Source organism: Peromyscus leucopus, chromosome 5 (genome assembly GCF_004664715.2).
Source record: "Peromyscus leucopus breed LL Stock chromosome 5, UCI_PerLeu_2.1, whole genome shotgun sequence".
NCBI lineage: Eukaryota > Metazoa > Chordata > Mammalia > Rodentia > Cricetidae > Peromyscus > Peromyscus leucopus.
Window position 1 is genome coordinate 39,744,430 of NC_051067.1, and position 24,599 is coordinate 39,769,028.

A 24,599-nucleotide genomic window follows, 5' to 3' on the forward strand; every position below is an offset into this window, starting at 1 on the left:
CAGTGGCCCTTAAGTCATTGCACTAACACGTTTTCAGTGTGCCTCATGTGCATCTGGAAGCTTATTCTGGGGACTGGAATCTTCATGCTGCCTGCCTTCCATTCTAATGGCCATCCTTGTACCCATGAACTCAGTTGATGTTTCGTGAGACTTAGTTGTTTACATATTTTTATTTGCTAACATTAACAAGTGTATTGTTTTCAAATATGGGCGCAATATAGCTTAGTGGTAGAGCACCTGCCTAACATGTGTGCAGTCCTGAGTACAATCCCGGAACAACTAAAAGATCGGCTTTCTCCATTCAGATAACCCCTCCCATCCTCTCCGGTCTCGTGGTGCTAGCCAGACTCGGCTGGGCCGTGTGCAGTAGGAACGGTGTCAAGGGCCTCTTGTCCGATGTGTCACTCTGGGAACTCTCCCCACGCTGCACTGCTGTTCCTTACCATGTCCTGGGAGCCCTCCTCCTCCTCTGTCTTCCCAGAAACGGCCGCAGTTCTTCTCCATCAGCTCCTCACATTGGCAGCTTTATGATGTGAGGGATTTTGTTTTGTTTTTGTTTTCCTTAGAACAAATCCTGCATGATATTTTTCAATGGTGTGATCTGTTCATTTCTGTTTTCTCTTATTTTAAGTAGATCTGCTTTAACACATCAGCCATGAAATAATGTGTATTCTCTTTCCTGTCTCTTTTTTTTCCTGGTTTTTATTTTAGTGTCACACACACACACACACACACACACACACACACACACGTTTCTTTAGTTTGGGCAATAATATTACACAATTTAAAAAAGAAATGAGCACTATATTCTATGGAAGCAAATTCTACAAAATGAGAATCAAGACTTTGAAATTTACCAGAATTTGTCAGATCCAGTGAGGTTTTGCATTGCCATGGTTGGTGGGGTACCCTAACTATACATCCTAATTTCAAATATTTTTTATTCATGTCGTTTAATGATTTTCTTCTTTTCTTAAAAATCATCATGTTCTATTTTTTTTCCCCCACAGGTACCCATAGCATTCTCTCGTGTTTTTGTACTTTGTTTGGGCTTGGGGGAGGGGTTGTTATTGTTACTTGGAACAGGATTGTCAATATGTAGCCCAGGCTGGACTTGAAAAACCCATCTCTCTAATTCAACCTCCCAAGTGCTAAGATGACACTTTGTGTCTTTTGACTCCCTAAAGCTCCTTTCTGGTAGTTATTTTCCCTCTTAATGTTTTACACACACACACACACACACACACACACACACACACACACACACACACACCTTTCAATCTTTCTCAAAAGATAAGGTTTTGACTTGTGAGTCATCTCTATTTATTTATTTAATTAATTCATGTCCTTTTAAAATTTATTTCTCGCTGGGCTAGGCCTAGTGGTACAGACCAGTAATCCTAGCTACCTAGAGACTGAGCTAGGAAGATCATAAGGTCAAGACTGGCCAGCCAACAGAGTGAGTTCAAGGCCAGCTTGGGTGATTTAGTGAGTTCTTGTTCCAAAATTAAAAAGGGAAATAAGGCTAAGAAAACAGCTCAGTGGGAGTCCATTTGTCTAGAATGTCTGAGGCCCTGGGTTCAAACCCCAGCATCAAAAAAATAATTACATAAATAAGATTTCTTTCTACTTTGTTTCATATTTCTCTTTTAGCTTGTTTGTCTCTGCTGACGCTGCTCTTTAATTAGATTGTAAGAACAGTACAGTGTGTGTGAAGGTAATTCTTTACTATCTTCCATGATATTTTTCTGAAATCAAGATTGAATTATTCAAGTTATGCAATGTGTGCTTCAAAAACAATTATTCTCTTGAATCATAGCTTGTCTATTGTGTTCCATCTTCTCTAATTATAGACAGAGTGCTTTGCTTGGTATATGAATTTCTAAGAGGTGTATGTTGAAAGGTCACCCCATAGTTGAAAGTATGAAATCGCTTTTTAACATTTCTTTTGTTTTGTTTTATGTATGTGTGTGACCGCGCATGTGGCCGTCAGAGGAAAGGCACCTTAGCAGGCAGAAAGAAAAACCAGGTGTGGGCTTCTGCAAAGGCCTTCCTCCTGGGCTCCTGCACTAACATTTTGGAAGGAGGTGAAGAAATGGGTGGGCCCAGGCATTACACACATCCCATCTGCTCTGATTCCCAACTCCACATTTGCCCTCAGACCCTGGCGGGAATTGGCAGCCTGCCTCAATGAAGCTTTTTATTCTTTTGCTCTCTTTTGATTTTTTCATTCATATATTTTTTGTCTTTTGCTCTAACAGCATTTCTATCTGCTGTTTTTCCTGAGACAGTCAATTATTTGTGAATCCCACGGAACAAACTTTCCTAACACCGTGTGGGTCCCAGAGATGGGATTCAATCAAGGAGCCCAGTTTGGCAGCAACGCCTTTGCCTGCTGAGGCGTCTTGCCAACCTCTGAAACCTTCCTTTTAGAACCTTCTGCAACTCCGTGGTTAGGTACATAGTGCACGTTATTGCTGGATATTTATTTTAGGATCATTTCTGCTTGCTCCTTTTCAAATAATCTTGACCATCTCTTGCTCCTTGCTTTATTTAATCCCCCTTTTTACTTACTTAAACCCCTAATAAATCATTATTTTATAGCTTCGATCCTAGAATTTCAGTCTCTGAAATTCATTGCTTGTCTGGGGAACGTACCGTGAAGAGATACAAGATTCCTATTTGATGACTGATGGCTGCTCCAAGTTGTCTGTTTTTCTCTTTGACATCATGACACTTATTTACAACCTCATATTTGAACATCCAAAGTCTTTGATGGTGAGTCTGTCGCATAAAAGGCACACAATAAACAACAGCTTATTTATTATGTTTGCAGTGTTATGCCTGCAAGTGCCCAGAAGAGGGCACCAGATCTCACTACAGATGATTGTGAGCCGCCCTGTAGTTGCTCGAAATTGAATTTAGGACCTCTGGAAGAGCAGCCAGATGCTCTTATCCACTGAGACATCTCTCCAGCTAAACAACAGCTTAATAAACGACTTGCCTAACCCTAGAGAACCTCTTGCCAACCGAAGATGACTTAGAAACGTGCGCGATAGCCTCGGAAGGTGTTTTGCCTTTATAGAGCACTAGGTGGCGCTGCGAGACTGCATAATTTTAATCCCAGCGCGCTTGAAAACCCCACATCACTCTTTGAGTAGTTTCTTCTTCCTCCAACATCTGCCAGTTTTGTAGACAGACAGCAGGACACTAGTTTTTTGTTTGTTTGTGTTGACGTTGTTGTTGTCGTCTTGAATTTACCCTTGGTCAGTCTAGGCAAATTCTGTAAAAGAACATGCAACCCTTTACTCCAGGAGGCAGATAACTCCCAAATCTCGGATCTGATCCTGGCATTTACCCAAGGAATCCTAATCGGTATGTTCATTACCCTGTTTTAGGTCTTAGGTCTGTTGTTCTGTTATGTACTTTTTTTTTTCAGCAGGCAAGGATGGGCTCATGTGTGGGGTAAGTATCTCTGGTCCTTAGAGGCCTAGATGTTGTGCTTAGAGAAGATTTTCAGCATCTGGTCTTCCTCTCCGCCACGCCCCTGCCCCACCCCCACCCCCCAAAAAAAGCCTTCCAGTGTCCTTTTCTATCACTAATACGTTGATCCTTAGTCTTTTGTCTGATAGTAAGATTACTGTGTGACGTTCTCCAGTACACATTACCCAAGTGCATTCTTCCATCGCTGCTGTTAAAATTCATGCATGATTTTTTTTCAGGCTAATATACTTTTATATTATATGCACTTACATAATACTTATAATGCACAATTAATATGCATGTGTGTCTCTTATTTTAAAAGCCATTATAGAATACTATACATATTCCAGCACTCGAACATTTTTAGAAAGCAAACATAAACTTTCTGTCTCTGCAGTCACACAAATGTAGCAAAACCTTGGAATGTATTTTTAGTTAAGATAATTCTTAAGTTTTATTTGGTGAAGTGTGAAAAAACAATTTGTGGTCTTGGAGAGAGGCTTGACAGGGCAAGCCTAACTCGAAGGGTTTTAGTTGTGAGCATTCTGACAACTGCTCTGGTTAGTTGGTTGACTTTGGGGCTTGCTTTGGCTTTGAGACAAGGTTTCCCCGCAGCCCACGCTGGCCTAGAACTCAGGATGTAACCCACAATGACCTTGAAGCCCTCGTCTGCCCGCTCTACTCTCAAGTGCTGGAATTATAGCACATGTATCACAAAGATTTGCTCCAATTTGCTTTTCAAACTAGCATCTTGGGGTCTAGTAAAACCTGTAGCACATCATGAGATGATGATGAGCTGACCAGAGAACAATCAATTCCCACCAGGAGCTCTGCAGTCTCCATGGTGAGTGACACACTCAGCTACAAATCACTGACACATTTGAGTAAGTCTACCCCACACCAACACAACATCAAGTGTGTTTCATAGGCATTCATACACGTCAGGCCCACCACATTTTAAATGAGCTATTACTTACTGTACCTGACAACACTGACCATGAACTGAGGTGACCCTGGAAGACAACAGTGGTTAAAGGCATCCTAAATGTCTCCTTAAAATGGCTTCCTTTAAGGAATTTGTTTCCTGAGGGCAAAGCCAAATACAGACCCCCTAAATTCCTACTCTTTCCCTCATAAGTAATAACCTGACCTGTCTTGAAGATTAATTTAAACAAAATATTTCTTAATTTTAGTTAAAATTTCTCCTTTGTGGAGGTCCCTGGAATTTCTGAGGCCCTCCTCTCTATTTGAGCCTGTATATGACCCTGACTTGACAGTCTCTGAGACTAGACTAGCTTCAAGCTCAGATGTTCTTGGGTCTACTATCCTATGAGGCCACGTTGCATCACATTATCCAATATGAAATGACTTATAACCACCATTTTACTCTTTTGGTGGGAGCTATGGGAAATGAGACAGGGTCTCTTGTAACTGAAAGAGGAAATAGAAGCAGTAGATTGATGTTATAAAAGATTTACCAATAAACTTGCTTAGAAAACATTAAGTTGCACAAAAGTCAAATTTAGCACAAGAGCCTTGCCTCTGCCGGGCAGTTTAGGTACGATGACCCTGGCTGGCAGGTGATTATTAATCCCGGACCTCCTACCCGGAAGAGCAGAATCCCACCTAGCAGCAAGCTGCCCTGGTTAGCAACTGCCTGGGAACAGCAGCCCTGGTCCATCTCTAGGCAACTCTGACGCTGTTTCACTTAATCAATCTCTCCATTTGTCCAAACACCCAAACCTTGGGATTTCATTGAGAAACAGGTTTAGTTGCTCAAAGAGTAACCTGAGGCCAGGAACAACATAAACTGTCAAGGTTTCTTTTCAGAGCAGTTGTGCAGTTATTAGAGTTATTTTCTTATTAACCTCTAAGTACTTGGAGTGACTGCTCACTGGGAAGACAACAATTCTGCAACAGAACAGTCACTGAACGTCCATCTTCCCACCTCCACCTCCCAACGGCTGGGGCTGTATGTGCCCGGCTCTTTTCTGATTTCCCGAAGAAAGGCATTTGCTTGGGAATCCAAGAGGAGCAGGAGGGAGACTGACTTCTGTGGTAAAAGTGTTAGAATCTATCTCTCAATGTTCAAAGTGTAACAGGGCCCCAGACCTTAGCACAACTGACTCCATGATAGAAGTATCTTTCAGGCTGTAAAACTCAGCACACAGACAGCAGCACCTGCCAAAAACTAAAGCAAAGGCCTATTCCTTCAAAGTCCACAGTTCTGGGAAAGTCTCAAAATGTACTAACCTTGCTTTTTCAAGTCTATAGTTCTGTCTCTGACTAACTGTTCTTGTTAACTGAAGTTTATCAACTCAGGACATGGTTTTTGTGCTTAAAAGTTCACCCTGAGAAAGGCTCGGGGCTACACTTGGGTCCTGAACACCCACGGTAGTCACCCAGCTGGCTAATGAAGACTTTCTATTGGCTCAAACCCATGTCTGAGCAGTCTTTTCTGGCGAACACCCCACAACACAAAGAACTATTATGTTGTTATACTGTTATCACCGTTAAGGTGATTTTTAACTTACTCCTGGGTGATCAGATGTAAAATGGGATTCATGTGAGATTACAGATGACCTTGTTCAGCTTCATCCATCAGCACAGGAAGGATAGTTGTCTTGTCTGGACAAGCAACTCCAGGAAGGAGAGACACGAGACCCCTACTGCTGTAAGAATTCCTAATCCCCAAGCCCTTCACCCTTCCCCTATGATGGTCAAAGCCAGGTTTTTTCCCTTGGCAGACCATTCGATATCTCCTAGGCGGCTGCTGCTCTCTGTGCACTAATGCACACAGTCCCGTCTGTTGAAGGTCAGTCTCCTAGCTCTGCCTCAGAAATCTAGCATTTTGTGCCAAAACCCAGAAAGGGCATCGAAGGACTACTGGCAACCAGAGCCCTCCACAAAGACAGACCTCCCTGTCCGCATCCACTCGCCAGCCCTGGCCACAGGTAGCATGGCAGGGTCTCTGTCTCTGTCAAACGGCTGTTCCCTCCTTCCCCATCTCCTCCTTCTCTCTTCTCATTTCCCTGCTTTATTCTGAGATTTCGACATCCCGATGGGAGTCCTTTCCTATTTGACCAAACCGTGAATCTAACACAGCCAAAATTGTTAGGACAAGGTAAGTCAGGTCTTAATTAATGGGTGCCCCAATTAGGTCTCTCCGGGGCTCCAGGAGTACCCCATATAGTCTTCGGACTGCTCAGTCAAAGGTTCCAGGAGCTTCCACCACCCCTAACCTGGATTGGTCAAGAATTCCAGGAACTCTCCGCAGGCCATTGAGATTCTCAGGGAACCTTCCACGGGCCTCCGAGGTCTCTGGACTCTTGCAACATACAAGAATGGGGACACATTTGGTTAATCTGAAACTTGAAAAATGCCTCCCTCTGGGTTGCTGGATTTGACCCATTTTTTACTTTAGGTACACACTGGCCATGGATTCCAAATTGTCTGTGCCAAAGGATTCACCCTTAGCCTGTCCATGGCCTAATCTAAAAGAGTTCCATTTGGGAGACCTCAGACTGGACACTAGTTCGGCTCTCAGTCCCAATTTGCCCTCAATATAATTGGGCAATGGCCACCACTGACCCAAATTCAGAACTTTCCATTTCAATATCTAAATTGCTTTAGATAACTTCATAAGACAAAATGGAGAATGGCCCCATGGCCCTTACAACGCCCAGTTCCTCTTAACCCTTCTCATGCCTGCCCCTCAGCTCTCTCGCAGCTGAGCCAATGCCCAAATGTAGGCTGTCCTTTGAACTGGTTCTCCAAACCCGCTTCCCCTGAGGCAGAACAGTCTTTCTGTTTTGGGAATTCATCGTCCTTCGATTTATAGTCCGCCTTTGTTTCTGCCCAACAAGCCTGGAAACTTTTGCTTGTATTTATATTTTCTGTCTAATGGCCTCTAGTTATAAGTCCTTAGATTATTGGCAACTTGATGTCTTAATAGGAGAAAAAATACTTGCTAAGCTTTTCAGAGTGTCTGTCCCCATCTGCAGACACACAAACTGGAGATGGATTTGTAGGTCTCGGTTCAGAATAACGGAGATTCAAGTGTCCTTTGGGCTGGGATGACATTGGAAAATGGTCACATGCTGCTTTGCTTCACTGAAAGGCTGCCTGCCTCTGGAGATGGGATTTGCATGCCCACTTCAGACCCGAGCATGTTCGTCTCAAAGTTTCCTTCAAGGCCCCTGTCCTGACCTGCAGCAGGGAGAAGGACAGCAGACCAGCTCAGGAAACAAACGTATGTGCTTGAGAACAGCTAAGAGGTGAACTGTTTCTAGCAGGGGCTACTGTTGATTATCTCACGGCATTGTTTTCAATTAAGAGAGACCTATATATGAAAGTTAAAATGGTCAGACATAATTACAGATAGCTAGCTCTCTGAATCCCCCCCACACACTCCTTTCTTGCTTTGTTCACAAAAATGTTCCCCCATTTAATGTCATGCGTATCTTTGAAGTTTTTGCTGGAATGTAATTTTCTTTATATGGGGGGTGGGGGGGTTAAGAAGCTAAACACCTCCACACACTATAAAACTTGTAATAAGAAAAGGGTTGATGGGTCAGAGTCTAAGTGCGGTAATCTTCATTTGTTAGAGCACACCATTCATGTGACTTGGAATCAACTCTTGTTTAAGAAAATACAAAGAAACAAAAGCAGGGTTAAGGAAAATGTTTAAACAAATGCAAAATATGAGGTTATGTTTGGGGTAAAAAAAAGTGTAAAATATTTTGGATAAGGATGAATTTTTATATGATAAAATGATATTTTTGTCCTAAGAATTAAAAAAAGAAAGAGAAGGACAAAGAAAGTAACAAAATCTCAAAGCCAAGTTGCAGGAGGTCTGAGTAAATTATCCAAGGGTTATGGAGTATAGAACTTAGAAACAAAATATGTTCAATGATTAAGGTTTATAAATTCCTAAGTTATAATGGTCTGTTCATGCTAATAAAAACTGACTTCAAGTTGAATGTCTACTCACTTACATCTTGGCTAACCTCGGTAAGCTTTAGTTATTTTGAAAAACTGAGTCACAAAAAAACTATGATATTTTATAAAAACACACAATAAAAAGATCATGAAAATGAGGTTCCCAGTCTCTCCACAGACTATATACAAAGTTTATTTTGCTACTTAAGAGTTTCAATTCAAAATTGTAATTTTTAAGGCTTGAAATATTAACAGGGATAAAAATTTAAAAAAAAAATACTAAACTTAGGAGAATTACTAATTTGTTATTAACTGTTAAAAGTAATTAATACACAAAAGTTAATGATCAGTCACTTACAAATGATCAATTTTTTATGTGCTTAGAACTGTTTGTAGCCCATGCTCTGTACAAATGTAATTCATTTACAGAGACAAGCTTGGAGGGAAAGACCGATTGAGATCTCCCATTATATAGTCTTCTGCATACATTGTCAACATTAAATCTAAAATAAGTAACTCAAAACAAATTTAAAGTAAACATAGTTTGCTTGATGTATAATAATATTCAAAATTATTTTTTAACCGGTTAAAAAATAACTGACTATGAAAAATTGAATGCTTGAGTAAAATGGGTTAAATTCACAATGCACTTGCATGGCAGGACATCCCGCGGCCCGCATAGTGTTCTTTCCCTTGGATGGGACACAGTTCCACCACAGTGTACTGCATGCCAGTGTGAAGGCCTAGACTTCACTTTACAGGATCAGGAATGTGCCATGGTAACTCGAATGGATAGAGAGCAGTATCCTCCTGCAGACATCCTATCTGAGGTTTAAAGGAAAGCCTAACAGGATCCAGATACTCCTGCAGACATCCTGTCTGCTGTTTATACAGGAAAGGAAAGCTTAACAGGACCCTGTCTGTGGTTTATGGCCCTTGGAGATATCTAGATATTCCTGATGAGCAGTCCAGATAATCTTGTTCAGCGGGTTGTGGTTCCCAGCCAAAAGTCTAGACCAATAGTTTCAAAAAAAAAAAAGCCCCTTCTACCCAATCCCTAATTGCCAATTCTCGGCTTGTGGTTTTTATCTGTAAAAATCCTCCACACCTGGGCTCATGGCCATCACCACATTTCCTCCATTTGCCATGCATTAGCCCAGGTTGAACCTGAATAAAAGGACCCTTATGTTCTTGCATCAGAAACTGGCTTCTTGGTGGTCTCTGGGGGTTTTGAGAAATGGGTACAACACTAGCTTCATTACATAATAAGGATGCATGGGGCAATAATATGTGCCAGAAGCCTGCTGCTTCTGTCTCTGGCTGTGTAGGCCGGACCAGGACAACCTCCTCCTCATCTGTGAGGAAGATGAATTGCTCCTCATGTCTCACATGACAGCAGGATAGAGTCTCTCACCCAGTGAAGGATCTTAGAGTCTTACCAACATCCTAGATGTCCAAACAACAGAGCAGAAAGCAGCAATCATTCTGCCCTCAGTGTATCCTGTAGGAGGATGCTGTAAACAGGAAAACCTGGTACCTAAGCTACCACACAGCTGGTATGGGATCTGAATGCTAATTCAATCGGCTGTGTCCTTTACCTGACTTTCAGTTCTTCCTTTTAGCAAAACCTAATTCCAGGGTCCATACCCTAACCATTCATGTTCCCCGATTAAAGGAGGCAGCCAGACACTCAGTCATCAAACTGAAAGTTTGGGGTAATTATTCAGAATATCCAAGAAGTGTCTTTGGATACTTTGCTAGACAATCCTGTAAGAGAGACTCAATAGAATCCTATTTCTCTTTTAATTTGTCAGTTAGATGCTGAATTTAACTGGCCTCCTTTACAAAGCTCCCAGGTGCTTGTTCCTTATGCAGAAGTCTTATGCAATGAACAGCTAATTACAGTTCCTCTCCTACAGAACTCTGGTATATGCTGTAGCCAGTGCAAGCCAGGCAGGGTCCCGGGAGTTCCATCCCTCTTTTCCAGAGATCTCTTGAGCCTTAGAGCTAGTACTCCTAATGAGACCCATGTCACCTGTCCAGAGGACTGCGCTCCTCACCTCTCTCTCTGGTCGGCTGTCCTGCCAGTCACTGACATCAGGCATGACAGGACTGGTGTTCCTCCACTTGGTTTGTTAGTCTCTTTTTCTGCAAGCATGACTGCAGCTCTTCTAGATGAGAATCTGATATTTCTCCTTGGAATCCATACAGGTCCATTTATAGTTTCTGGAAAAACACAAGCAAATCTTTTCCTAAGTGCTAACACTGCATCTGGCCCATTCCTTACCCCTGTTTCAGGGTTGTCCAACAGACTAAAGCTGCCACGTGGTGGTGGTGGTGGTGGTGGTGGTGGTGGTGGTGGTGGTGGTGGTGTTGCACACCTTTAATCCCAGCACTCGGGAGCAGAGGCCAGCCTGGGCTACAAAGTGAGTTTCAGGAAAGGCACAAAGCTATGTGCCTTTGTTGGGGGCTATGTTGAGCGGAATGTAACTCCTTGGATGTGTGACCATCCACACTGCAAGTGAAAACAATTAATCATAGTTATCTGTAAAGATTTAGGAGGAGACACCAACCATATGTGATCTTCTCCCCGTTTTTGTCTAATTGAAGCTTTAGATCATGTGGTCACTCTATTATCATGTGAGCCTGTGGGCTATAAGATCTCCCTGTCTCCCCCACCCCCTCCCAGTTTTTCAAGACAGGGTTTCTCTGTGTAGCTTTGTGCCTTTCCTGAAACTCACTTTGTAGCCCAGGCTGGCCTCAAACTCACAGAGATCCGACTGCCTCTGCTCCCGAGTGCTGGGATTAAAGGTGTGCCCGCCGCCACGCGGCAGGTCTCCCCGTCTTATGAATAATATTACATCTTGCAAAAAAGGCTTGAAAAGGTTGCTAACATATGCTAACACAATGTGGCATGTGAGTGATCACATGTGAAGCTGATTTATCAGAAAGACCCTTACCACGTATAACATGTGAATAAGCATCACTAGAAACATGAACGTCTTTTAGTCTTCAGGTATATGGGTAACATCCATCTGCCAACAATGTTTAACTTTTATTCCTCTGGGGTTTCCACTGTCCATTCTACTCCATGAAGTCAATGGGACAAAAGGTTGCAAGAAGGAATGAGTTGTGCAGCTTACTCTTTGGAACTAGAAATTTGGTTCTGTAGCATTTTAGCAGCTGCTGTAATAGAGCATGTGATTCAACAGCTGTCTCAAATACAGTAGCTGCCAATTTATCAACCTCAAAATTAGCTTTTACTAGTTCTGGCAAATTAGAGTATTACCTCACATGAATGATAAAATAAAGGGGGTAGACTCTTTGAAACAGTTGTAATAACAGTGGATTAGAGATAGTTTTGATCTGTGCTGTTTCTACTCTTTAGTAATACCCACCACATACTGTGAATCAGAAATGATATGGGGGGTGGGGGGTGCTGCATACAGGAGGATATAATGGGTCTCCCTTTATATCTCTAGCTCTTTAATAATGACACGGAGACTTTTTATTAATTACAAAAGCTTAGCCTTAGCTGAGACTTGTTCCCAACTAGCTCTTAATACTTGAATTAACCCATTTATGTTTATCTACATTTTGCCACAAGGCTTGTAGCCTCTCCTCAGTACCATATGTCCTGATTGGCTAATCTCCGGCCCCTCAGATTCCTTCCCAGAGTTCCTCTCTCTCCCTGGAAGCCCTGCCTATCCTCTCCTGCCTAGCTATTGAGCGTTCTTATAGTTTTTATTAAACCTAAGGTGCCTTAGGCAGGTTAGATTAAACAGAAACACATCTTCACACATCATACAAAAGGACTGTCCCAACAGGAGTATAGGTGAGGGGTTACTCCCAGGAGCAGAAATTCAGGAACGCAAAGGCAGCTGCATCACCAAAGTCCACCCCAGCACAGGTGACAGCTCACAAAGGCTGGGAACCTGGTGGTGTTGGTTTCTCTCTCTCTCTCCCTCCCTCCCTCCCTCCCGCCCCTCTCCCTCCCTCCCCCTCTCCCTCCCTCCCCCACTCCCCCTCTCCCCCCTCTATCCCTTCTCCTCTCTCTCTCTCTCTCTCTCTCTCTCTCTCTCTCTCTCTCTCTCTCTCTCTCTCTCTCTCTCGGCAACCCAGCTCCCAAATAAATCACACAGCTTTCCTTGACTAAAATTATCCTGTCTGTCTTTTGCCTCTGGGCTTTTCTCATTCTCTTACTTCTGTAAATGATGAAAATACTTCCCATTCGTTTACTTCTTACTTTTACTTTTACTTCGTGGCTTGCTGTGTACCTGAGTAGCTGGCCCCTGGAGTCCTCTTCCTTCTCCAGCTCCCAGATTTCTCCCTCTATATATTCTCTTTGCCTGCCAGCCCCACCTATCCTTTCTCCTGCCTTGCTATTGGCCATTCAGATCTTTATTAGACCATCAGGTGTTTTAGACAGGCACAGTAACACAGCTTCACAGAGTTAAACAAATGCAACATAAACAAAAGTAATACACCCTAAAATAAAATAATATTCTACTACATCCTGGAGCACACTACACAGCCTGAAGCACCCAACAAGATGGAGACTGTCCTGTCCAAATGATCCATTTGGTTTAAATCTCTTCCAGGCAACTCAGCTGATTTCTGCTTCTTCCAGGCGGCTGGTCTGGCCTCAGAGTCTTCGAAGCTTGGCTTGACTGAGAGTCTTCTTTGCAGCTTGGCTTGTTTACTCTTGGGAAGAGGGACCTGATGATACTGTTCAGTTTCAGGTACTTCCTGGAAACTTTACCTTCCTGCTTAAAGACCTTCTCTACAGGATGGAATGATTCAGTCCTGGAGGAAATTGCTACAATACTAGTCTATTAGAGCTAATGTCAATAAATTCTCTGATGGAATCTTTTAAGAAATAAAATCATTTATTTTAGGGCAAAACCAAGAAGTTATAGGAAGGGATGCAATTAACCTATTAGAGGAAGAGGGTTATTTGGCCACTGGAATAACTCTAGGAGAGAGTTATGTAGGATTTCCCTTTAAAAGACCAAACAATGCCACTGATTGCTTAGTACTCAACTTTAAATAAGGTCTTAGCCAACTTATCTCTCCCAAGAGTATCTGAAAATCATTTAAAGTTTGTAACTGAGTAAACTGAATTTTGATTCTTGAGGCTTACTAATGTGGTACTCTACTGTAGTACATAAGTAATCATAAAAAGCATGTAGCTGAACCTTTTCAGGAGCAGTTTCTAAGTTATCCTTTCTAAGGTAATGTTGTAAACAGGAACACGCTGATGTTAATAAGCCTGTTCTGATGTGCCTAACAATAGGCCATCCCTATAATGTACAATGATAGCTTGAGGAAAAGCAGTTTTAATGCTTTGAGCCACAAACAACTGACACAGTGTAGGGCTATTTTGCATTCCTTGTGCCAACATCTTCCGGTGGTATCATCTGTAGCTAGAGTTTTCCTGCCTGGCCCACAGTCAGGACAAATCTTTGTCACCCGCCAGTCCCACAGCCGCTCAGACCCAACCAAGTAAACACAGAGACTTATATTGCTTACAAACTGTATGGCCGTGGCAGGCTTTTTGCTAACTGTTCTTATATCTTAAATTAACCCATTTCTACAAATCTATACCTTGCCACGTGGCTCGTGGCTTACCGGCATCTTCACATGCTGCTTGTCCTGGCAGTGGCTGGCAGTGTCTCCTTCTGCCTTCCTGTTCTTTCTTTTCTCCTCTCTGTTAGTCCTGCCTATACTTCCTGCCTAGCCATGAGCCAATCAGTGTTTTATTTATTGACCAATCAGAGCAACACATTTGCCATACAGAACATCCCAAAGCAATCATTCCATTGGTTTATGATTGTTGGGTCCAAAGCAGCCCCTAAAAATGGAGCTGCTGCTGACGATGTCCTAAAATGACAGTCTGGACCTAATTCCTGCAGGAGTCTGACCAGGTAGACAGGATTGCTGTTGGATAAACTTAGCATTCCTCAGGATCTCTTACTGTGGTTTCTGTTTACCAGGAAAGTCAGTCACTACCTCCCTTACCCTAACCAAGCAGCCCGCGACAGATCAACCCTGGGCTGTTCTGAGCTAGTCGTCATAGCTACTAGTTGTCATAGCTACTAGTGAAACATAGCTAGTTGTCATAGCTACTAGTGAAACAATGCCTTGTTGAATTTCCTAGCTCCTTCCCAAATCATCATGATGTGAGCATTAGAACTTAAAGTTATCCTCGTAGGGAACAATACATCTCTTCATAATAAGCATATTGGTCAATTTTTCTATCACATAAGGAATAAATGATCCCGCATGTCATTCTCGATCAGAACAATTAAGCATCGAAGTGAGTATTCTGATAAATTTGTCCAGGTGTGCCAACTCCTCTGATGCCCCTACAGACAATAGCAGTGGTCAGGCAGCTGGCCACCATTTATCACTAATTAGTATTACAACAGCCCTCGGACCCAATAATCTTTAAAAGATTTGTTTCCTGTTAATATTTCCAATTTGGGGCTATGTTTCCTTAGCTTTTGGGTCCACACTTCCCCAAAGCATCCGAAACCTTGACCTTTTTGGACACTAGAGGGAGTCTTTCCCTCATAGATACGGTAGAATTGAGCATTGTGCAAGTCTGTCCTGAGATTTCAATAACTGAATTAGTGGAGACCATAATGAGAACTTCTCCTCTAAAATCTAAATCAAAAACTCCAACTCGTGTTTTTGTCTTATCGTTGCCCTATCTGGTGTCAATTCTTAAGATCTAGATTTCCTTCTTCCGGGAAGCAAGGGTTAAATTCAACTAAGTATCTAAGCATTGTACTAAATCCTCCTTAGTTGCTTTTACTCTCCTCTTAGTTTCAACATATTCTCTAACAACGACACATAATGCATCCTCACATGTCCTGAGCATCCCATGATCTTGGGGACTTATTGGTCACAAGTCAGTGTGTTCCCCAAGCTTGCTCCTTTTTGTATCACCCCCAATCTGTTATGTGCCTGTAATTATCTGGTGTCCTTCAGGGTCCAAGTATAGGCATCAGTCACACCCACAGTCATTGCCACTTGCTGTGATTAGTTCAGCAAACAGAGTTCCTAGAAGAGAAGAAAATGACCCTCAGGAGAGCTTCACTTGGAGTCTCTGGGTTCCTTTTAGGGAGAAAAGAGAACAACTTTATTTTACAGTTCAGTGTATTTAAAGGTCAGAGGTAGAGTGCTGCAGGTATCAGGCCTTACCTAGAGCTTTCGAGGTCATATGGGGTCAGAGGTACCTCTCAAAAAGCACACCTAAAGGCATTTTCCTTCTCGCTCCTCAGACTGCCTGCGGTTTCCTACAGAGACACCTGAACGCCAGGGGGAGGATTGAGGGAATCACAGGTGGCCCTTGAATTTAGGCTTCCCCTTGATGAAAGCTTTAGAGGAGGTCTGCATAGCAACAAGTGATTAAATTTAGTGTTTTACTTAACCAAATAAAGTTAAAATGTTATCATTTCAACATGTAATGAATATAAAAACTATTCCTAAAATCCTTTATTTCTTTTTCTAATAAAAAATTGTTGAAGGTTGATGAGTAATAAAGACATAGACCACGTCTCAATTTAATAGCAAATTAGAATGGGAGGTAGCTGATCTGCACATAAAGTCTATAAATTTTAAAATCAATACACACTCCCAAGTTGCATCTAGATATTTAGTTTTCCAGCTACATCAGACTGGTCCTTTCAAATTTACATGGGTATCTGTTACTCCAGGGCCACAGTTGCTGGAAAGAACATTCTCAGTCTCCCTCAAAGAAATACCAAACAAAGCAAAAGGTAACTTGAAAAGACAATATCTCTGTGAAAGAAGAGATGTCAGGGAGCCACCCGTCCATGGTTCTTCACACCTTGAATCACAGCGCTCCTGCAGAGGCAGGCTGATCTCTTAATACAGGCCAGCCTGGTCTACAGTGAGTTCCAGGACAGCCTGGGCTACACAGAGAAACCCTGTTCTTGGGAAAACAACAAAAAGTGTCAGAATCCCAGCCAGGCTAGCTTCAGCACGCTGGGGCAGTAAGTTCACTTAGAAATAATCACCACCTGTGCTTCCTTCTAACACCGGCAGTGACTGTGTATCATCCTATGGAGGGATGTCACGATCTGATGTGATTGGCTAGTTCATGATTAGCACAAAGAAAATGAAGGAAGAGGGAGGGGGACGCTCACTCTTGGTGATCAAGTTTTAGGAATGATACAGGGCCTTTGTATAAACAAAAGATTTACCAGGTAGAGATTATGAGTGGTTGGGAGACTCAGGGAATCTGGGCCCTTGGTAGGCTAGCCACCTTTGACAAAAAACACAAAAGCAAAACCTTTCTCATATAGCACACAGTGATGTATACCTGTCATCCCAGCACCCAGGAGGCAGAAACTCAAGGATTGTTGGAGTTCAAGGCCAGTCTGGACTACCTTGCAAGTTCCAGGCTAGGCAAGGAAATACACTGCTACCATGTCTTAAAAAAAAATAATTAACTTAAAATCTTTAAGTGCTATTTTGAAATTCTTTTTTACAATAGCTTAACCACACCACACCTAGTCTGTTTCTGAGCATGAATTCACAAACTATTCCATTTTAATTTGTTTCTCTAACACCTATTATGGTTTTGCTTTTTTGTTTTGAGAGGTTTATTTGGTTGGTTGATTTGGGTTTTTTTTGTTTGTTTTGGTATTTACTATGGGCAAATGCTATGCAATTACTAAGGAACTTTGACTATGTACACATGGAGAAAAAAGGTTCAGAAGTTCAAGGTTACCCTTGGCTACAGAGTGAATTTAAGGTCACCTGGGCTACATTAAGCTTTAAATAAAACAAATAACTACTATTACCTTCAATCAGTCAGGGATAAAAATTTTCAGCACAGGTGGGTAGTTCTTGCTATTTCATTTTTTTAATCATTGTCTTCATTACCTATGTGTAATCGCAAATTTTGTTCAACAAGATAAAAAGTGGAGGAATTTGAAAGTCTTTAGCAATAAGAATTTTTTTTAAAAGCAGAGATAGGTCAACTGTGCATGTTGGCTTATTCCCATAAGCTAAGAATCTGGGCAGCTGAGCGAGGATTGCCATTCTCTCAAGGCCAATCTCAAGTACCCGGTGAGTTCTGGACCAGCCTGAGATAAGGGATATGGGTGTAGAGTGAGATGCTACCAAAAACAAAACACCAAATTCGCAAATCCCAATGGCAATCTATTGTCGGCTTTTTGAGACAGGGTTCCTCTGTGTAGCTTTGCTCCTTTCTGGAACTCGCTTTGTATTCCAGGCTGGCCTCGAACTCACAGAGATCGGCCTGGCTCTGCCTCCCAAGTGCTGGGATTAAAGGCGTGTGCCACTAAAGGCGTGTGTCTTTAAAAATAGTTACCGGTGCCAGGCATGGTGGTGCACACCTTTAATCCCAGCATGAGGGAGGCAGATGCAGATGGATTTCTGAAAGTTCAAGTCCAGCCTGGTCTATACATAGAGAGAGCTGAAGAACAGGCAGAGCTACATAGAGAGGCTCTGTCTCAACAACACAGGAGCCATTGGCCTCACCCCCAACTCCGTCCCAGAAACTTTCCATGAGCAGCAGCTGCAGGTCTTTGCTTGCACTCTTTCATGGCCTTTCTGGAGGTGCAGTGTGAATCACTCCAGCCTTCTATGGTTGTCTTCGTGCAACACATTTTGTAACTCCAAGAGATTAGCCCCACCCCCACCCCCACCCCCGTAGATGCGGACATGTCTTCTTTACACTTGCCTCTCTCTGGTTACATCTTTTTGCTCCTTCCCCAAGCACCAACCTCATCCTAATCCGGTTTTTCTATTTCCATTTTCTTTCTCTGCATTTTATCACTGTACAGACTGAAGGCTTTTAGGTAAGAACACACTCTCTTTCTCTAACTTTGTCCAGCAGGACAGCTCAAGTCCCTGTGGCTCTGAATCAAGAATGTGAGCACATTCTGCCTAAATCATCTTCTGGCTCCACTACTTAAAAGCAGCTGGATTCAGGGCAAGATGCTTTTCCAGATGTTCAAACAATTTGTTTGTTTTTTAATAGAAAAAAGATATTAATGCTCATGATATATGGCTTTGACCGTAGCATAAATATATACAAATCCATTAACTTCCAAAGGGTTGCCTGGGAGCCCTTCCATACATGATACCATAGTATACCATATATGCTGTTCATTGGATGTTCACAACTGATAAGGAAAAAGCCTAGGCCATCGGGGTTGCAAAGCAATTTAAGAAACTTTTACTGCAAAGAAAGGGTTGATGTTGTCTGTGAAATTCCTGGAAGATACAGAAAAAAGGAGGCCATACTTGAAAGTCTTACAGGCTCAGGCCTTAAGTATGATTGCTATTTTAACATTCTACTTTTAAAAAATCTGTTTAAAAGCAATGATTGTCTCTAGCACACATTTGCAGCAAATATATTAGAATTTGTTTTTAATATTCATTTGGGTTTTTGACGGTCAGCAGGTAAGGAGCTTCACTAGACACCAGAGGCTCCTTTATTGTTCTCGTGACCCACAATTTCCCCTTGCTCTACGTATGCCTTGGGAGGTGGCAGGAACACATTGGCAGATGGTTTAGAACAGGTCAGTGGGGTTAAGAAGGAACATGAGTAAACTGGCTAAGATGCCAGGCAAGAAAGGCAGCAAGGAACTGGAGGGGAAGAAGGAGACTACCGTTTCCGATTTTTCCCCCCATAGGGATCCCTCTATGTATCCCTGGCTATCCTGGAGCTCCCTATGTAGGCCTAGAACTCAGACATCCTCCTACCTCTGCCTCCTGAGTGCTAGGATCAAAGACATGCACCACCTCGCCTAGCCTTTAGATTTGTTCATTTTTTCTAAACAGGGTTTCTCTGTGTAGCCTCTGAGGTCCTGGAACTCATTAGACCAGGCTGGCCTCGAACTCACAGAGACCTGCCTGCCTCTGCCTCCCGAGTTCTGGGATTAAAGGGATGTGCCTCCACAGCCTAGCTAGATTTTTCTTTAATTCTTTAACTAAATTAAAAACCTAGTTCTAACTGGGCGGTGGTGGCACACGCCTTTAATCCCAGCACTCGGGAGGCAGAGCCAGGCGGATCTCTGTGAGTTCGAGGCCAGCCTGGGCTACCAAGTGAGTTCCAGGAAAGGCGCAAAGCTACACAGAGAAACCCTGTCTCGAAAAACAAAAAACAAAAACAAAACAAAACAAAAAACCTAGTTCTGATGTTTCCTGGGGAAACTGATGTTCCTTCTTTGGGCTCTTACTCTCATTAATACGAGAATTTAAAAACAGACTCAGAAGACCAGTTTTTTTAGAGTTTGAAAGACAAACAGTACAGGCAAGACATACTAAAACCCAAGTAGCCTTGAGAAGCAGGAGAAGAAAAAAGAAATCATACTGTTAAGTTAGTCATGGAGGTCAGAAACTAAGTGGCAGACTGAGCAACACAGCAGAGTTGAGAGGACACCTAATCCCAGAGTCCTGTCTCGGGGCAAAAGACCGCACCAGGGTCACGTGACTGAAAGACAACTAGACACACATTATAAAGGTAAAGCACCCCTCTGGGGTGGTGGGCTAGAGGGCTAAGGAAAAGTTTCCAGAAAGCGTAAGGCCACCTGATGGGCAGCCCGCCTTTTTCTTTGGCATTTCGCAGGCTTTTTGTTTCTTTTGTATTGTCGCCTGCTCTGTTTCCCAGATGCTATGGTAAAACAGAATTTCCAGCCTTCCTCTTCAATCTAGCATCTTTCATATGTTAATCTTGATGATTCCATCATGTTCAACTTCTGACACATGATTTTCCAATTCGGCTGAAGTGTTCAATTTATTCTTTTCCAACAGAATGTCTTATCACTTATCTCTCTAACGTCTGTCATCTGAAGGATTTACTCACAGCCCTTTACTTTCACTTTGAGCTTTGCTTTCTGGATACAGACTGCGCTGCGTAGGGAACCCTGGGAAGCCTGAGGTAGGCTGGATCTCTTCTGTTCGTTTCCCTTTCAACGGACAGAAACTTGGTTTGAAGTGTAAAAATACACTTACAGGAACTTTTCAACGGTTTGGTATTGAATTGGACGCGAGCTTTATCTTCTGGCATTTCAAAATAGAGCGGATTCTGCCTTGAAAACAAACAAACAAACAATCTAATCTAAAGGGTTTAGAAGAAAATGAATTTAATGTAGAGAGTTAAGAAGCATAATCGCTCGAAAAATTGTTACAAGATTCAGGTTTAACCAATGGGAAAGGAGACCGTCCTATGTAACCGCTAACCAATCAAACAGGGCGAATGTAAGTCTTAATTTGCATAAAACTGTCTACAAATACACAAACAACGTTTCTTCAGACTTCACTTTCTTTTTCTCCCTAAGAAAGAGATCCCAAGATGCCTGAGCCCGCCAAGTCCGCTCCCGCCCCGAAGAAGGGCTCCAAGAAGGCCGTGACCAAGGCGCAGAAGAAGGACGGCAAGAAGCGCAAGCGCAGCCGCAAGGAGAGCTACTCGGTGTACGTGTACAAGGTGCTGAAGCAAGTGCACCCCGACACGGGCATCTCGTCCAAGGCCATGGGCATCATGAACTCGTTCGTCAACGACATCTTCGAGCGCATCGCGGGCGAGGCGTCGCGCCTGGCGCACTACAACAAGCGCTCGACCATCACGTCCCGGGAGATCCAGACGGCCGTGCGCCTGCTGCTGCCCGGGGAGCTGGCCAAGCACGCCGTGTCCGAGGGCACCAAGGCCGTCACCAAGTACACCAGCTCCAAGTGAGCGGCGGACCTCACCGCAACCCAAAGGCTCTTTTCAGAGCCACCCAACAGTTCACAATAGAGAGCTGTGCACTTCCTATGGCAGCAGCCAACCCTCTTCACGCGAACCTCCCGTTTTTTCATGCGACAGTGTTATTAGTATCCCCCACTTCCTGCTATCAGCGCAGGCTCCTGGAGTCTTAGGCACTCTTTGTGTTGCAACTAGAGAAGATACCGGATCAATGGCCCCCGAACGATCCCTTTTCAGCATCTCATGCTAGGTAAACGTTAGGTTTAGCCCTGGTGGCTGCCGAAGGTGGGACACCAGGAACGGGTCTCGGAGCGACCTGACCAGGACGTATTTCCGGCCTTTTGTTTTCACTATTCCTGGGAAATTCACACTGGCACAGGAAGGCGGAATGAAACCGTGGGTTTACCACTCGGGTTAGCTAAATTACATAATTCCATTTTTCTTACCAGTGTCCTAGTTTCGTTCAAAACGCAAGCTTGTTAATTCGGTGCCTGTTAACCGGCTCTTGGTGACGCTCGGGTCGCCATTTTATGCGGCGCCGCCGCCTCCCTGTGTAGACAGCTCGACTCGGCTCGGCTCGGCTCGGCTCGGTTCGGCTCGGCTCGCTGAAAGCGAAAGTCGGCCAGACGTGCCAGCTCCCGCATCTAAGTCCTTCGGCGTCCTCACCTCCCCTGGAGCTTTTGAATTTGAAAGACTTTTACATATGAATTGGGTTGTGGGAGAAGCAGCAAGACACCCATTTAAAGAAAAAACAAAACCTCGTTTGTTTACTTTTTCAATTACAGGAAATGGTGAAAGGGGTTTGTTTATAAAGCTAAAAGGGAAAAATTAGGCAAGCCTAGAAACATTTAATTTCTTTGTTCCTTTTCCTAAACTGCTGGGGTTTTTTGTTTTTTTGTTTTGTTTTGTTTTTTTTAACATCGAGAAAATTCCCAATCCCCTCTCTGGACTTGCTTTGTAAATGTGACCTAACATTCGGCCACATCACTTTATTTACAGTTAAAGCTACAGAATGTTGGGTTTGATTCTGTGGCTAGGCTCTGGAGTCTACATCTTCAGAGTTCAGCAACTCTGGAGCTATGCGTCCCAGCAGGGAAGGACCCTGACCTAATGTGAGGGGGAAAAAATATGAGGTAGGATAGATATCGGGTGGAACTAAGTCCCTGTTCTAGTGAGCTACAGTCCTGCCCCCAGGCTCTTCCACGGCTCCTTCCTGGGGCTGGTTAAGTATCCCACCTCCCCAGGCCTCTCTTTAAAAGAAGTAAATACAAAGAAACTATCCATTTTAAAGTAACAAAATTGCAGCTGCAATCCAGGAGACTTGCTCCGTGTGTAAAGTTATTTGCTACCAAGCCTGAAGACACGAGTTGTCTCCACTAGACCCACAAGGAAACCCTGAAAAATGCCCTCCATCCTACACAGATATTCCATGGCAAGTAGGGCACACACACACACACACACACACACACACACACACACACACACACACATTTTTCACTGTTTTTAAAAATTGCAAGTTAACTTTATTCATTGTTACTTTAGAAATAACTGGAACTTCCTGGTGAATTATTTACATGTCAGAGTTCAAATGTTCAAGGTAATAATTTTGTTTGTTCGACTTTCTTTTCTTTGTGACCACGTCGCTGTCTTGTAGCCCTGGCTACCCTGGAACTCAACTATGAAGCCCAAACCCATCTCCAACTCTCAGCAATCCCCCTGCTTCACCTTCTAATTATAGGTGGAGGCCACCACACCCTTTAGTGTTGTTTTGTTGCTGTTTGTTTTGGTTTTTTGAGACAGAGTCTGGAACTCAGAAGACCAAGCTGACCCCACATTTCCACCTGCCTCTTCCTGCTGACCACTGTGATTAAAGGTGTGTACCTCCATACCCCTTGTCTGGTTCGTTTTTAAAGCATTCCACATTGAGCCTGCTCAGAGCTTTTCATCCACTGATCTTAAAAGCAGAATGGCAGTGCAGCGGCGCTCTACAAAGTAGACCTTATCCAGCACCCATGAAATACAACCTCGGAAGATTCTTCTCGGGATTTGGTTTGGGGGGGGGGTTGTTTGTTCGTTTTCTTTTCCCACTCTTTGAAATCTCCATGACTCCCTCCAGTCTCCGTTCTTTGCAGATTTTCTCTAGGCCTGACTGGGTTAGATAGCAAGATTCTACTATAAAATAAATAAGAAAAACAAAAACAAAAACCACCTTGACTCCAGAGCAGTGAGCATCGCCTGTTGGGCTTATTGATGATTCCAATACCCAAGCTTCTGTAATCTGCAAGGTCGTGGCCTTTTTTAAATAAGTTCCCAAAGGGAAGGGTTGGCAGGACAGCTAAATCTAGTGACCTGTGACCCTGATTATCTGAGTTTGATCCCTGGAACTCCAGTAAAGGTGAATAATACACACACAAATAAAAAGTAATAATTTTTTAAATTCTTAGGGTACACTGATGTTCCTTCTCTGGTGGTATTTTGGAAACATCTGATATTCAGATCAAAGTTAATAAAGCCCTGGACCATGTGGAATTTTCCTTAAGGGGATGGTGTAAGATTTATATGTCAACCTATGATGTTTATTTTACAGATTAAGAAGTTATAGAAAGCTCCTAAGCAGGAAACTAACAAGTTTGAGTTCGGGTTTCCAAGACTGGACTGATGAGAGGGTTTGTTTTAATTTGGTTTGATGTGGTGTGGTTTGGTTTTGAGACAGGATAGCATGGGCCTTGAACAGAGAATGGCCTTGAACTTTGACCCCTAGTCTCTACCTTCTGAGTGCTGAGATTAAAGGATAAACCACCAGGTCTGCTTTTATGAGTTCGAATCCTGGGCCTGGCTGAGCAAACACTATGCCTTGAGCTACATCCCCAGCACCGCCCCCGACTCCCCCCATGCCTTCATGCCCTCCCAGAAACCACTATTAATAAAATACTCACACACATAAAATCTTTTATACACGCACACACGTATTATATAGGTATATATTTTGAGTTACAATAAAGGCCCATTATGGGATGTGTGGTGGTATGAGGGTAATCTGGTCAAGAGAATAGAATCTCTGGCCCAGTTGAAAATCTAACATTCCTGGGACCACCCTAGGTAGTTTAACCATAAGCCATGCTAGAGATATATGGACTATTTTTCCTTTAATGAGATACTGTACTTTTCATTCCCAAACTTCACTCCCTAGCATAATTCCTTCAAGCTGAGCAGCGATAAAGCTTTACTGGATCTACCCATTTCCTGAAACTACAAATTTTTCTTCTTTTTCTGTCTCTTTCATCTGCTGACCAGCACCTAAGTACACTTTTTCTGCAACTTCGAACCTCTAAGTCCAGTACATGCATGTCTGGTGCCTGCTCTGAGGTCAGATTCCCTGGAACTGGAGTTACAGTTGAAAGCCACCACGTGGGTGCTGGCAACC

General features: G+C 43.1%; 1 protein-coding gene and 1 long non-coding RNA gene across 2 annotated transcripts; one reads left to right on the plus strand and one right to left on the minus strand.

Annotated features, from left to right (window-relative positions):
- Positions 1–2,806: 2,806 nt before the first annotated feature.
- Positions 2,807–22,647, minus strand: LOC119088039. The gene is made up of 3 exons (XR_005091604.1): positions 21,622–22,647; positions 10,485–10,650; positions 2,807–3,283 (listed from the first exon to the last, which is right to left on the minus strand). It is a non-coding gene; the product is annotated as an uncharacterized LOC119088039 (long non-coding RNA).
- On the plus strand, positions 20,747–21,208 carry LOC114700659 (histone H2B type 1-C/E/F/G/I). Its single transcript, XM_028880333.2, has one exon. The coding sequence runs from the start codon at positions 20,786–20,788 to the stop codon at positions 21,164–21,166; it is 381 nt and encodes a 126-aa protein (XP_028736166.1). The 5' UTR covers positions 20,747–20,785; the 3' UTR covers positions 21,167–21,208.
- Positions 22,648–24,599: the final 1,952 nt, after the last annotated feature.

Excerpts from the sequence above, each read along its gene's own strand:
- LOC114700659 (XM_028880333.2), top strand. The coding sequence starts at position 20,786 with ATGCCTGAGCCCGCCAAGTCCGCTCCCGCCCCGAAGAAGGGCTCCAAG.